The 15,250-nt window shown below is 51.6% G+C and overlaps 1 protein-coding gene and 1 long non-coding RNA gene across 7 annotated transcripts in view; one reads left to right on the top strand and one right to left on the bottom strand.

Annotated features, from left to right (window-relative positions):
* Positions 1–15,250, bottom strand: part of GFOD1 (glucose-fructose oxidoreductase domain containing 1) — a 120,815-nt gene that overhangs the window by 50,555 nt on the left and 55,010 nt on the right. The window contains exon 1 of one of the 6 annotated variants that reach the window (XM_045057103.1): positions 13,698–13,830. The exons of 2 other annotated variants lie outside the window; for them this stretch is intronic. Coding sequence is in view for 1 of the 4 variants with exons in the window: in XM_019830221.3 (XP_019685780.1) it covers positions 6,194–6,338 (145 nt within the window). In the remaining 3 variants the exon portion in view is untranslated. Of the gene's footprint in view, positions 1–583; positions 3,515–6,193; positions 7,139–7,538; positions 8,388–13,697; positions 13,831–15,250 lie in introns of those variants that run through there. 3 more of the 6 variants (XM_019830222.3, XM_019830221.3, XM_045057104.1) reach the window with 3 other exon arrangements.
* LOC123385295 lies at positions 12,059–14,243 on the top strand. The gene is made up of 3 exons (XR_006597550.1): positions 12,059–12,460; positions 13,218–14,019; positions 14,107–14,243. It is a non-coding gene; the product is annotated as an uncharacterized LOC123385295 (long non-coding RNA).

Raw genomic sequence — 15,250 nt, 5'->3', positions numbered from 1 at the left:
TCTCTCAAAAAGTAAATAAACATTACAAAAAATAACAAAATAAACCACTCAATAGAAAGAGGCCAATATAAAATGCATAAGAATGTCATGTCCCTGACAACTCTCCCAAAAGTCCGGTTCTAAGAGTCTATAGATGATGTTCTCCTCTCCTTTACAGATAAAGGCTTTAATAACAGCCCAATGAATGCTTCCTCCATCTCCAGAAGTCTGCTACGTACCAGGCAGGCTACTCTGTCCCCTAGTCAGGCTAAAGGGCATTAAACCACTTCCAAGTGCCCAATAACATGCCAAGTGCTGTGGGGAAACTGGAGAAAAACCAACCATGGGCCCTTTTCCTTAGCATCTTGCAATCTGGAAGGAAGAAAAGATGTGCATATTTGGAAATGACTCGAGATGGCAGTACGGTCCCGCTGGATGGAGTACCAGATTGTGTGACGCAGATCTGTGAGTGCTAGAAGAATCCAGAGAGGGCCAGAGTCAGCCAGCCCCACTGCAAACCCAATCGACTGAACAAGACTGACTCAAGAGGCCAAGAGCTGAGCTGTTTGCCTTAAATAGAAAGCTCACGGTGATCACGGCTCACCCGGGCGGGGCACGCTGCCTAGCTTGGGGCTGAAGCAAGCAGGTCTGAGAGTCGCTCTATGTGGGTTCAGTTCCTGGCCCCCGCCCCCCACTCGCTGGATGTGTAGCCCTGGGTCCCTCACATGACCTCTGGGTGCCTCCACGGCTCCATCTGTAAAATGGAGACCAACAAAGAGTGCTGACATCATTGGGCTGCCGTGGAAACGTTTCAGCACAGTGCATAGTGATACGCTTCATAAATGTTAGCTGTTATTATCATGGGCCTGAACGTCTAAAGGGGTTAACAGCAGGCATCAGGATAGTCAGTCGAAGTCAAAAGACACATCACGTAAGTAGAACATAATTTTAAACAAGGTTTTCTTGGGTGGGGGTCGGGGAGGCCCTAGATTCCCAGGAATATGGCATCAGTCAAATATGGCGTCAGTCAGAAGAGGCTGGTACTCAAAGTAAAGGCTGTCGTAACCCCAGCTGATGCAGCGGCCAGAAACAGAACTGGCCTGCTGTTCCTGCTGCTGGTGATCAGCGGCCACAGCGGCCAAGCAGGGAGGAGAGGTCTGCGCTGAAGAGAAAGCGTGTCAGGGATGATGTCCCCACAACACCCAGCGGCAGGGAAGGAGGAGGCTCTCTGCTGGAAGGACTCCCTCTTCCCCCTGCACTGCCTACCTTCAGATCCCTCCCCAGCACTGTTGGCCTCTTTGGTGAGCACGCTTAAAACATGCGTCGGCAGCTAGACCCGAACCACCAGCTCTTCTCAGGTCCTGGTTTAAAGTTGGTCCCCTCCCTCTTGAACAGACGGGTCTCCTCATGGGACAGTTCTAGAACACGCTGGACTACGAAACACACGGCCAGCCAGTTTGCCCTGCCCTTCCAACCCATCGAGCCCCTTCAACACTGACATTCCCTCCGAGAGGGGGGAGTTGTCCTTACGGAAACAGAAGCGGAATCTCTGAGTCACCCCACCTCTTCCACCCACCTAGCCTTGGCCACTCAAGCTCCGAGCACAAAACCTAGTTCTCAGGAGGTGGATGCCACTGGGCAGGCAGCTGCCAACCTCGATGCCTTCCCACCCCTCATCTTTCCTTAGGGCGAGGCACCTGTCCGCGTCCTGGATCTGATGGGGGCTTGGCCTAACCTCCACACAGCATCAGGTAACAGCCCAGAGCCTCTGTGGTTCTGGATTCAATAGCCAGACAAGCTGACCCACTGGATGGCTCACTTTCCCATCACACGGATATCTGCTCCGAGCTGTGGAAGTGGTCACTTGACACGAAGAACACAAAGCACGCACTTGAGGGCTCGGCACATGCTGGCCATTCGCCTACCTGATCGTTAGCATCATAATCTGTGTGGTTATCATGACCAGCATCCAGGTGTCTATTCATTCATTCAACAGACACGGACTGTGTTTCTCTAGCACCAACCACGCACCAGGCACTCGTTAAAGACAGACGTGGTCCTCAGCCCTCATGGAATTTAGGGTCTACAGGCAGGGGCTGGGGCTGTTGGCCCTGGTAGGCCCTTGATTTTTACCCGAAGGGGAGTCTCAGAACAGTTTTAATCAGGAAACGGTAGTTCATATAGATGCATCACGCTTCTCGGGTTATCCACAATCAACATTTTATATCTATCCTCTATCGACCACTCACCATATGGCGGGCTCTGCACTAAGAATTCTACCTGCGTTATCCAGCCATGGCTACCCACAATGGGAGCTGGGGTGACGGCGGTGGGGACAAAGACAAGTGGTCAGATTCAAGAAGGACATGCTGGTAGAATGAAGGGGGCCCAGGGAAGAAACCAGCACAGACCCTGCCCCTGGCTTCTCAAACCTCCCCATTACCCTCGTCATCATCCCAGGTCACGACTGTCATCCACGCCAGGAACCAGATTAAATCAACTTGTCAATGTCCTTATAAAGCACCTACCATACACGCTGCGCTTTGAAAGACAACGAGTTCCCTAACAAGCCCATGCTAGGTTTCTCCGTGCCCTAGAGGATTCCAGTAATCCGTGCTTGGGTGCTCCGCCTTTACCTACTTTCAAAAGCTGAGTTAGAAATGGGTTCCAAAAGAACCCGACAACTGCCGAACGGTCCCACTGATTTAAGTCAGCTCCTAGAGCAAAAGCAGAGAATTAGACCACAGACTACTAAGTACCAGTACTGTTTACTGACCCAGCAGTGCTGCTACCAGAGACGGGCATCACCTAGCACGGAGGGCTTTTTATTGGATCATGCAGCCTGTCACGCACAAAGACCCACAACAATGTCAGGCTCAAAGCAGCAACCGAGCCCTGAGCCCGGGGACAGCGTCTCGTAAACACGGCAGGGAAAGCGTTGCTGGAATATGGGTTCTTTCAGCCACAGCATGAGTTTCGCCATCACTTGCCACGTCATCACTGAAACAATAACGCAGGCCTCCACTGGGACCTGCTGGGAAACCAGTAAGTCGAAAGAGCTGAATCCACCCCTCCGCGTAGAGCACACTCTCGTGTCAGTAAGAACATTCCAGAAACACGTCAGTACATTCCAGAACATGTCAGTAAGAACATTCCAGAAAACATGGGCCGCTTTCATCAATGTAAGGATGAATTGACTGCACAGCAGGTGTCAGGCACATTGAGAAGATGGAAACAAGGTAAGAGGGAAAAGGGGCTTTCTAAAGGTGAAGGCCTTGGGGCTCCCATCCTCTTCTGCCTGGAAGAACGTGGGTAGCTCGCAGGCAAGAAGAAAGGTATTCAGCCCCAGACCTGGCTTAGGCCTGTCGTTTTTGGAAGCCAGCCACGCAAAAATCCAAGCAAGACACACAGCCTGGGTGACGCGTGGCTGATGAGACAAGGTCCTTTTGCTACATATGAAGCTGTTGGGGATGATTCTCCCGGCGTGGAAGAAGTTTTATTTTCTTATCCCACCCTTCAAGCCATGAAGCTTCTGATATCTTGAAAATAATGAATATGGGGGCGCCTGGGTGGCGCAGTCGGTTAAGCGTCCGACTTCAGCCAGGTCACGATCTCGCGGTCCGTGAGTTCGAGCCCCGCGTCAGGCTCTGGGCTGATGGCTCGGAGCCTGGAGCCTGCTTCCGATTCTGTGTCTCCCTCTCTCTCTGCCCCTCCCCCGTTCATGCTGTCTCTCTTTGTCCCAAAAATAAACGTTGAAAAAAAAAATTAAAAAAAAAAAAAAGAAAAGAATGAATATGGATGTCCTAAAGGGGGGCACAGAGAAGCCTGCCCTGAATTCAGACCTGGGCCACCACTTGTAGGCATCTCTCTCCTGGAAGCCCAGAAGAGTGGCTTGATCAGTCACCTCTGCTGTATTTCTTCTTATATTCTTACTTAGAGGTGTAAGACGTTAAAGCAGAAAGGCATCTTGGAAGTCAAGCTCAGACTCCAGTTAAAGCTTAAGAAGTAGTCCCACCATCTGACACCGGTTGAATGAAAACCAAGTTCTTCTGAGCACTGGTCAAGCAAGGGTCTTCCTGTTATCCTGGGAAATGTTTCTCAGTCCCTTTTGCTGATATCATCGATAATACAAAGCCCCAGAAGGAAGTCAAACAGGCAGAGAAGCCAACAGACGTTTCAAATGCATCCTTAGCAACAGCAGTCAAATTACGGGAAAAGCCCAAACATCCATCAACTGACAAATGGACAAAGAAGATGTGGAATATTACTCGGCGATGACAAAGAACAAAATCTTGCCATTTGCAACAACGTGGACGGAACTAGAGGGTATTATGCTAAGCCAAAGAAGGCAGTCAGAGAAAGAGAAATACCGTATGATCTCACTCATATGTGGAATTTAAGAAACACAACAGAGGAACATCGGGGAAGGGGAGCAAAAATAAGATAAAAACAGAGGGAGTCAAACCCTAAGAGACTGTTAAATACAGAGAACAAACTGAGGGTTGCTGGCGGGGTGTTGGTGGGGGGGTGGGCTGAATGGGTGATGGGCACTAAGGAGGGCACTTGTTGGGATGAGCACCGGCTATCATATGGAAGTGATGAATCACTGAGTTCTACTCCTGAAATCATCACATTATATGTTAACTAACTTGGATTTACATTTTCTTTTTTTTTTTTTTTAATTTTTTTTTCAACGTTTATTTATTTTGGGGACAGAGAGAGACAGAGCGTGAACGGGGGAGGGGCAGAGAGAGAGGGAGACACAGAATCGGAAACAGGCTCCAGGCTCCGAGCCATCAGCCCAGAGCCTGACGCGGGGCTCGAACTCACGGACCGCGAGATCGTGACCTGGCTGAAGTCGGACGCCCAACTGACTGCGCCACCCAGGCGCCCTTGGATTTACATTTTCAAGAGTCGAAACAAAACAAAAAACAAAACAAAAACAAAATGCCTCCTGACGAAGTGTCTGTTCCCTGTTTCCTGGTCAGCCCGTGTGGTTGGGGAGCTGCCGCAGGTGGTTCCTGATTTTGTTCTTTTTCCCCTTAATTTCCCATCCAGCAGAAGGCTTGGCGTGGGGGGGAAAGGGAGCAGATGGCTTTTGCTCGAGGCCAGGCTGCCATGTTGGCCCTCTCCTACATTTCCTGTTGAAGAAAGAACGCAGAAAGAAAGACTCGTGCCAATTGAAGGGGTGAGTGTCTTTCCAAAGGAGATGGCTGTGATTGGAACCTGGAGATCAAGATTCCAAAAAAGGAAACAGGCTATTTTAAAAGCTCTTGCTTTGCCCTGTGGGAGGGAAGGATGCCAGAGAGCTGCCCGGGACTCTACTGGCCAGAGCTCTACTCCCAAGGGACAGAGTGGTGGCAAACGACACCTGGCCTCCCTACAGCGTAGGATACCAAACGGGCCGCTCCTGGATGTCCACGTTTTAAAACGGGACCTCAGGGGCGCCTGGGTGGCTCAGTCGGTTGAGCGTCTGACGGTTGATTTTGGTTTGGGTCATGCTCTCACGGTTCATGAGATTGAACCGTTTGGGGCTCCGCGTTGTCAGTGCAGAGCCTGCTTGGGATTCTCCCTCTCCCTCTCTCTCTGTCCCTCCCCCAGTTCTCTCTCTCTCTCTCTCAAAATTAATAAACAAACATAAAAGAAAAAACAAAAGTGAGACATCAGATCACACTGCCCTCCTGCCAGCCACCCTCCGATGGCTTGGTGGCACCCTGAACAGAGAAGCCCCGAATCCTTACCATGGCTTACTGAGCAGTCCTTGATCTGCCCCTCCTCCCACACAACCCCACACCACGGCCCCTCGGCCCTCTCCCCGTCACTCGTTCCCTCCCAGCCCACCGGCCTCCTCTTTGTCGGGAACACGCCAACACATTCCCGTTTTGTGCTTGCTGTGGTTTCCACCTCCAACATGCACCCTGGGAATGTCCCCAGACATTCACACATCTCGCTCCCTCGCTTCCTTCCATTCTCTGCTCAGCTGGCTAATCTTCAGAGAGCCCTTCTCTCGTGACCCCAGGAGGCCAGCATCCCCCCCGCCCCCATCACTCTTGGTCCTCCCCCTGCTCTGCTTTCTTCAGGGCCACCATCATCCCCTTAGGGGACACCATCCCCCACGGGAAGGTGTGTGACCTCCGTGCGGGCAGCGCTTGGTCTGCTTGCTACCCTGTCCCCAGTGACAACGGCTGGGACACAGAAGGCACCCAAAACCTACCTGCCGGCTTGCGCGGAACCGAGCCCATGCCTTTCAACCTGGTCTGGAGGAAGAAAACTTGATTTTCACGGGAAAACCCAAGGCCGGCGGGCCCCCCTGACTTCTCTGCATACACAGGCTTGTTTCCAAATATATTTTCTCCCATTTGTCCGCATCGGCGCCGTTTTTAAAAGGCGACACCCCACCCAAGCCTTCGGACATGCCACACGGAGCCAGGCAGAGAGACCCGGTGGGGAGGGCTCAGCAGTGCAATCCCCAGGGAGCGGCTCTCCTCCCGCTCAGAGCCCACGCGTGGCCCTGACCCTCAGGAGAAGACCCCCTCCCATCTCCTTCCGAGAGACAGCTAAACTCGAGAGTGGAATGCTAAGCAGGTTAACAGTGGAAGAGAAGCAGGAGCAAAGATAAAAGCTGTCATACACCAGGATGGCCTCCAGAACCCTCCTGAAAACGTCCCGACTCCGTGGGAATAACGGCAGAGTTTTTCCTTTCCACCTTCGCCTCGGATGGACACCCAGGAGAAGACCCGACGTCCTTCCTTCTAAGTCTCTAGAGTAAACTAGATAGTCCTTTTAGCCCTCTGCGCTTCTGGTCAGACAGCTGGCTGATGCCTCTACTTTGACAAAGGACTGATTTTCCAGAGTCTTTAGGAAGAAGTAGGCACAGGCACGTTCCTCCTTTGTGTGGGAGTAGAAGCTGGCTCCAAAGCAAACCTGCACGAAGCATGTTCCTAGCGTGTTTTTTTAAAATTCCATGCCCAGTAACTGTGCTCTGAGAAATCCACTCCACACGGGATGTCATAAATCAGGCAAAAAGTTATATGCTAAGATAGTCATCTAAGCACATTTATACTAGAAAAAAAGAGCTGGCAACAACCTAAACGTCTGAACGTAAGAATTATTTTGTGCGTAAAATTCTTTAAAAAAAAAATTTTTTTTTTGAACATTTATTTATTTTTGGGAGACAGAGACAGAGAACGTGTGTGGGGGGAGGGGCAGAGAGAGGGAGACACAGAATCCGAAGCAGGCTGCAGGCTCCGAGCTGTCAGCACAGAGCCCCACGCAGGGCTCGAACTCACAAACCATGAGATCGTGACCTGAGCCGAAGTCGGCTCAGATGCTCAACCGACTGAGCCACCCGGGCGCCCCTTGCGTGTAAAATTCTTAGCCCAGTGTCTGGGACACAGTGAGTATTCAATAAGGGGGAGATATAAAACCTGTGTTGTGAATAATTACAGAAAATGTGGTATACTAGATGATGAATAATTTCTTAAGCTTCCCCTCCCCCCTCCATTGGTGTGGCCACATGCATATCAAAATCTGAGCGAAAGAAATACTTGAAGAATTACCTTGCAGTGGGAGACTGGATATCTGCCGGTATCGTCAGAAAAAGCCCCATCAAATCTTTTTCCACCAGCCCGAGCCCCCTGTATTTGACCAGTGCACAAAAGGCACATGCCGCCCCCAACACCTGTTTTCTCTCCCCTGACTGTGGCTTTATTCAGCTTTACTAGCCTTTCCTCCGAGAGGCAGCGGAGAAAAACCTCATTCTGTAATTCAGTCAGCATCTTTAGCGTCTCTCACTTTTTGGGACTTGGCTAGGACGAACGTCACGGGGGCTGGACGCCCCTCCTGTCTAAGGCGGGTCCCTGGAAGAGTGCAGAAGGGTTTGCTGGGCAAGCCGAGCCTCCCTCTAGGGCTGTCAATCAAACAGACCCAGCAACTGGGAAGCAGCCGGGGGCGAAATCCGAACTTACTAGCTGCAGCTCCTTTGAGGAGAAACGCATCCAAGGGATCCCAGGGAATGGTTGGGGCCCCTCCCCTTTTTCACTTCTGTACGTACATCCAGGTGCGAACACATTTGCACACGCAGACCTACTCACACAGACACACACGTGAAGACACGATGCACGGATAACGCATGCACACGCAAATACACAATACACAGGATCGCCCTCCCTTTTCCGCTAATGATGCCCTTCTCCCGGGAACGCTGCAATCCAACCCTTGCGTTCTAGTGACAACAAAAAGAGCCAGAAGATTCAGGGTGTATGACGCCGTGAAAACCCCAAGTGCTACCATAGCTGTGGTATTCCGGTACGGCCGGAAGGGACTGGAGAGACAGGCCACCCTGCAGAGAAGGGCACTGGGGTTCCTCAAGGGATGCTGGGTGTCCCCAAGATGCTACAGCACAGACTCTCTATTCCTTCCCCAGTAAATCCCTCCCTCCACCCCCCCCCCCCCCACTAACCACGAGTTAGTCTCACTAACACCTCCCCAGGACAGGTGCAGACGCTCCCAAAGAGCAGAGCGGAGATGCTTAGCGCATGTCCACACTTGGACCCTTGGCAAGCGAGTCACTGTTTCAGGCAGATGAGAAGAAGAGAGAAGGAAAAAGGAAACCCACGTTCCTTTCGATTGAGATAACTTCTATTTTAGAAAGCCAGCTAGCAGACTAGACTGTGAATACGAATGACCAGCGATTTCACCCCAGGAAGTATTTTAAATCCACCTTGCTTTTCTTTACTTTTCTTTTCTAAGTTGTATTTATTTAAGTAATCTCTGCACCCCACATGGGGCTCGAATGCACAACCCTGAGATCAAGCATCGCGTGCCCTGACTGAGCCGGCCAGGCGCACCCCTACCCCCCCCCCCACCTTGCCTTAATTGGTGGTTTCTTCAACATCCGATGCTGCTTGAAATGCGGATTCTTCCAGGAGGGAAAGCATGTGTGGGAATGAACGTGGCACCCACAAAGTGCTGCACCCCTTACGGCTGGTTTACTCAAAACTTTCTTGCCACCCAAGTAGGTGACAGTCTGCTTCACTTCCAAAAGAAAACAACGGGCAGAAACCCCAGACAGCATTACGTTTGAGGACCCATCCAAAGTGCCCGGCGAAATGCCTGGCAGGCAAAAAGCAACATAAGCACCAGACCCCCTCGCTCCAGCATTCGAGGGAGACAGACTCCTAATGACAGCTGAAATTCATACGCAGTAATGCTGACAAGGACACTCCTGAGAAAACAGGACCGGTCCGTTTATTGAGCACCTGCTGTGTGCAAAGCACTGGGCTAGCTGCCCTCCAGAAGGGTCACGTGTCGCCCTGAGAGTACAGCTAAGCCCACTCTCCCATACAGGGGAGGATGCTGAGGGCGCTCAGGCTGCGAGGCCAAGGTCATTCCGTAAGTAGCTCAGTACACGACACCCTACCTCCCTAGCTCAGCTTCTTCTTTACGTGCAAAGAAAACTCCTGACCTGCAGATGCGATACTTCTGTTCCCTGGGATGCCGACTGAATACGCTGCTCTCATTTCGCGGGCACCAGGGAGCGGGCAGCCGCAAGGGCCCGGGGGCAAGCAGAGGGAACGACACCCCTGGGGACCGAGAAGCACAGGTCAGGGTGGATGGGTGAGGCAGGGACTCCCTCCAGCAAGGGCCGACCCGGTACCCTGCGAGCAGGATGGGACTGGGAGCCAAGCAGCAGAGGACAGAGAGCCCGTTGCCAAATGACACAGGCTCTTTGCAGGGCTCTCTTGCTTTGGGAATGAATGGCTGGGAGAGTCCACTGGGGAGAGAACACAGCCCTGGTGCCGGAAGCTTGGGGTTCGAGTCTTGGCTCCTCTCATTTCCCGTGTCTTGGGGCAGGTTATTTAACGTCTCTGGGCCTCAGTTTTCTCCTCCATGAAGCAGGAATGGGACGGCATTTCTTCTGTGGTTGTTGTGATGAGCAAGACTACGGAAAAGCATTTTCAGAAAACACAGGAAGCTGGAAACGGCCCCGGTGTGGTTCTGCGGGAACCCGCAGAATGAACTAAGAGGCAGGAGAGGCCCCCCGCATGCTGAGTTTTTCCAGTCTGACTCAGTCGTCTGGAAATTACATTCTCAAGGTCACGCAGAGTCTGCCCAGAACCCAGGGCCACGTGTCTTCGCACACAAATCAAGCCCCTGCAAGCGAGAATGTGTGTGCAGGACGGCTGGCCTTTCGGAAAAATCCAGAAACTGTGCAAGAATCCAAATGGACAAAAGGAGAGACTCGAGGGAGGTAGCAGAGGCGAGCAAACTGTGAAGAGTTCAAAACACGATTTTTTTTTTTTTTTTTTTTGCAAGGACCGCTTACAGAAAACTTCCCTGATGCTTTTGGGACACTCGGTTCACTGAAGTCTGACGCACCCACGTTTCACAAATGCCCGACTGCAGTTGGTAAGGAAGCAAAGTCTGTGCCAGCATCTGCTATGCCGGGAGCTCCCTCGGTCTGTGCACATCTGAGAGGCCCGGAGAGGGGGGCGGGGTGGGCCTGCTGGGCACCTCTCCATCGTTAGCGTGCCCCAGGACACCAGACTGAGCCTCCTGACCCTGAGGCCACCAAGCACGGGATGGGACTACCAAACTTTGAGGCCAATCTTGCCAAGAGAGAAAACCGACCAGTCCCTGATGGCAGGCTGCTGACTGCTCCCTTTTCAAGCAGCTCGGAGCCGGGCAGAGCACAGAGTCCCGACGGCGCGCCCAGCGACAGCAACACAGTCAGCATTCAAAGACACGCAGGCCTGGGGTGTCCGAGCATCTCGGGGCTGGGAAAGTCCAGGTGGGAACCAGTGACTTTTTCCTCCCAAACATCTCTGAATTCCACATTCCCTTTCCTTCGTGGCCTTAGAAAATAAAAGGGGGGTGGGGAGGACGCCGGGGAGGCTCAGTCAGTTGAGCCTGCGACTCAACTGTGATTTAGGCTCAGGCCATGATCTCAGGGTTCGTGAGTTCGAGCTCCGTGTGGGGCTCTGCGCTGATGTGTGGAGCCTGCCTGGGACTCTCTCTTTCTCTCTGCCCCTCCCCTGCTCGCATGGGCGCGCTCTCTCTCTCTCTCTCAAAATAAATGAACTTAAAACGAAGAAAACAAAAGGAAAACCAGCCCACGTGCAGTGTGTGGAGAAGGCTGGGTCCCAACCACATGAACTTCCCTTGCACTGGTCCCAGTGCCTCTTCTGACTAAACGTGAGCCTGGCTGGGTCCAGGGTGCCACCAGTCGCTGAGCCCCATGAAAACGGGGCGCTGGAGAGGAAGTGAGGAGGGCGTGCACGTGGAGGCTGGGGGAAGTGCCACCCAAAGCCCCGCGGCAGCCTGTGAAGACACACACTTGACGTTTCCATTTTCCGGTCCCCTTCTCAGCTCGGGCACCCAGGGTGACTGCGTCGGCTGCTAGTTTCCACCGCCTTAGACACCCAGCACGTGAAAGACGGCCTCAAGTTTAAGAAGAAAAAAGGTTCAAGGGTTCACATCATGAGGCTGAGGTGTCTCAGCAATGTCTCCAACGGAAGCACAGGGAACTTTCTCTGAGGGAGTCCGCCAGCCCGTGCCCCGCTGGGGCGGGGGAAGGGATCACCTATGCCCCCGCACCGCCCTTCCATGCTTCCTGCCTGTGACCTTCCGTCAGGGGCCGAGAACTTTCTGATCATTCAGCCGCTCTGATCAACTTCCTGCCTTGCCTTCTGGTCTGCTTAAAAAGTACCGTGTTGGGGGGCCTGCGTGGCTCAGTGAGCCTGACTTTGGCTCAGGTCATGATCACACAGTTCGTGAGTTCGAGCCCCGCGTCGGGTTCTGTGCTGACAGCTCAGAGCCTGGAGCCTGCTTTGGATTCTGTGTCCCCCCCTCTCTCTGTTCCTCCCCCGCCCATGCTCTGTCTCTCTCTCCTTCAAAAATAAATAAACGTTAAGAAAAAAAAAAAGAACAGAACAGAAAATAGAGTGTAATGCATGGAATAAAGGAAGTATTACCCTGCAAAACTTGTTTTATATGTTCGTATATTTATATATTTTATAACATATGTAATATGAATATCGTATATATTATGTGTTATTTATACGTATGTAACATATGTTATTGTACAAATATGCTGGTATGGAAATATTGGTTTGGCAAACTGTATTTTTCGAATGTGATCACGTTACTTCTAGTCTCACATATTCTAGAACCTTGCCACTTCCGGATGAAGAATTAGAATCTATGGCTCTCCTCTTGAATTTAGGTGGGTCTTTGTAACTGGCACAATGGGAAGAAAGAAAAAAAAAAAAAAGCCGAAGTGACACAATGTGACTTTGAAGGGTCAGTAATAATAAAAGGTGATGCAGCTTCCAGAAGACTCCCGCTTTCTCTCAGGATGCTCTCTTACAGAATCCAGCCACCATGCTACGAGGAAGGCCAAGCCCCACGCAGGTAGTTTCTGCCAACCGTCCAGGCTGAGGTCCCAGAGAAGAGCCAGTGTCAACAACCAGACAAATGAGTGAGTGAGCCTTCGAGTGATTCTAGCCTCTTGCCCTCTTTAGAGCTACCCAGACGACGGAGCGTGGAGCAGAGAGGAGCTGTCCCTACCAACCCTGCCCAAATTACAGACCTAAGACCTAAATATATGGCTGGTATTGTTCCAAGCCACTAGGATTTGGGATAGCTCATTACGCAGCAACAGAGAAGCAGAATCTCAGTCAGTGGGTTGCAATATAAAACAGACGTTATCTCTCACTATGGACCATGTTAAAAAAGTTTGGGAAACATTAGGGGCGCCTGGGTGGCTCAGTCAGTTAAGTGTCCGACTTCAGCTCAGGTCATGATCTTGCGGTTCATGAGTTCGAGCCCCACATCGGGTTCTGTACTGACAGCTCAGAGCCTGGAGCTTGCTTCGGATTCTGTGTCTCCCTCTCTCTCTGCTCTCTCTCTCAAAAATAAATAAACATTAAAAAATTGGGAGGGGGAAGTGGGTGATGGGCATTGAGGAGGGCACCTGTTGGGATGAGAACTGGGTGTTGTATAGAAACCAATTTGACAATAAATTTCATATTAAAAAAATAATTAAAAAAAATAAAAACGGGAAAAAATTTTTTTAAAAAGTTTGGGAAACATTGAACTAGACCATCGGTACAAGGGAAACTTACATGTATTCACACATTTTTCTATTCATTTATTCACTTATTTACTCTATAAACATTTAGTGTGCCTAGTACTATGCTGGGCATATTAATATACTATTTATCCCATTTTCCCAGCATCCCTGAAGGAGCCAACCTCAAAACCCAAAGCTTGGCAGAAACCATTGATGTTTGCAGCCTGTGCTCCCAATGGCACATTTCACAGAAAAAGCCCCCGTCTCCACTCTCGACATTCACAAACATCGATACGAAGGTCATGTCTCCCCGCTGACATCCTCGCTCTCCTCTGTTGGGGGCCTTCTCCCTCATCACTGACTCAGCCCCAGCCTGTCCCTCTGCACACCAGGTAGCTTCAGAACCCACCCTGAGCAGCCCGATGTCAACACAGGAAGCTACAGGTGCAAAGGTACAGATCAGTCAAGGAACAAAAGACAGCCACGGCCCCAACTGGCGACCAGATTTCGTCTTGGCCAGATGACTTTCCAGAGTGATAAGACTCAGGAAGCCAAGAGAAGGGGGAGCTCCTATTTCTACGCCTACTCTGATACTTCTTTCAAAGTGAAACTTAAGGGAAGTTTCCCCATCTGGTCCCTTCACCTCTGTCTCGGCCCGCTCAGGCTGCCGTAGGGCTTCAGGCTGTGGGGCTTCAACAGCAGACATTTCTGCTCACAGTTCCGGAGGCTGGGAGTCTGAGATCAGCATGATCGGTTCCCAGCAGGAGCCTCTTCCTGGTGTGGAGATGGCCACCTTCTCCTATACCCTCAAATGGGGGAGAGAGATCATCCCTCTGGTGACTCTTCTTAGAAGGGCACTAATCCCATCATGGCGGCCCCACCATCCTCATGACCTCATCGAAACCTACTTATTTCCCCGAGGCCCCGCCTCCAAAGACCATCACAATGGGGGTTAGGGCTTCCAGGTAAGAATCTGGGAGTGGGGGGCGGGGGGGTACAACACTCAGTCCACAGCACCTTCCTCTCCTTGGGACACATGGTTCCTCTTACAGCTCCACACCTGCCAACGGCCTGTGCACAATCACAGCCAGCCGCTGGGACTGTTCTGGGAGCGGGCAGCACAGAGGATTGTGCAGCCTCTATCTCCTGCCTATCTTCCCGTCTCAAGCCCTGACAGAGGAGCCCACTGAAGCTGGGTCCTGAGAGAAGGCAGAAGACGTCAATGAACAAAGCAGCAGAGAGCCCCCGACCCACTTCCTCTGAGGATCCCTGGTCATAAAACACTTCCTGTCAACGGTCACCGGTCATGTGTGCAAGTTAATTAGAAATATGACCATTTACTCACCTAGCCCTGGTCTGTTCATCAGCATGTGACTAGGCCACGGTCTGCTTACAACAGGGTTTCTCAACAGCAGCACGAGGGACATTTTGCACGGGCTCATTCTTGGTTGGGGGGGTGGGGGATGACTGCCCCGCCCTGTGGGATATTCACAGCGGCATCCCTGGTTTCTACTCACTAGATGCTGATAGAACCTCCTTAGCTGGGACAACCAAATTTACCTGCAAACATGGCCAGATGTTCCCTGGGGGGCAAAGTCTCCCCCCTGGGAACCGGGTTGACCTGCAGGAGGGAGTCCAGTGGTGGGGAGAAGGCCACAGGGGTCCTCCAGATGGTGTCCACTCTTTCTCTCCCCCTCCACCCACCTCGCATCACATTCTGTCTCCTCGGTGAGTTTCCCCTGCCTTCACCCAGCTGCCTGTGGCTTCCTCCCACTCTGCCACGAGGATCAGCAGAGAACAGATCCCTCCTTTCAAGGCTTGATGGGAGGCTCAGTCCATACAGCATCACCCTGATCCAGTTCCTAAAGGTGTTGTCTGCAGACCATTTGTTCAAAAAACATTTTCAGCGGGGCGCCCGGGTGGCTCGGCCGGTTAGGCGGCCGCCTTCGGCTCAGGTCATGATCTCGAGGTTCGCGAGTTCGAGCCCCACGTCAGGCTCCGAGCTGACAGCTCAGAGCCTGGAGCCTGCTTCGGATTCTGTATTTCCGTCTCTCTCCGCCCCTCCCCTGCTCACGCTCTGTCTCTCTCTTTCTCAAAAAAAAAAAAAATAATAATAATAATAATAATAAAAAGTATTTTTTAAATATATTTTTAATATATTTTTAAATATATATAATTTAATATATTTTATATAGT

The sequence above is a fragment of the Felis catus genome, chromosome B2 (assembly GCF_018350175.1).
Source record: "Felis catus isolate Fca126 chromosome B2, F.catus_Fca126_mat1.0, whole genome shotgun sequence".
In the NCBI taxonomy this organism is placed as follows: domain Eukaryota; kingdom Metazoa; phylum Chordata; class Mammalia; order Carnivora; family Felidae; genus Felis; species Felis catus.
The sequence above is the reverse complement of the archived record's forward strand: the minus strand, read 5'-3'. Positions and strand labels throughout refer to the sequence as shown.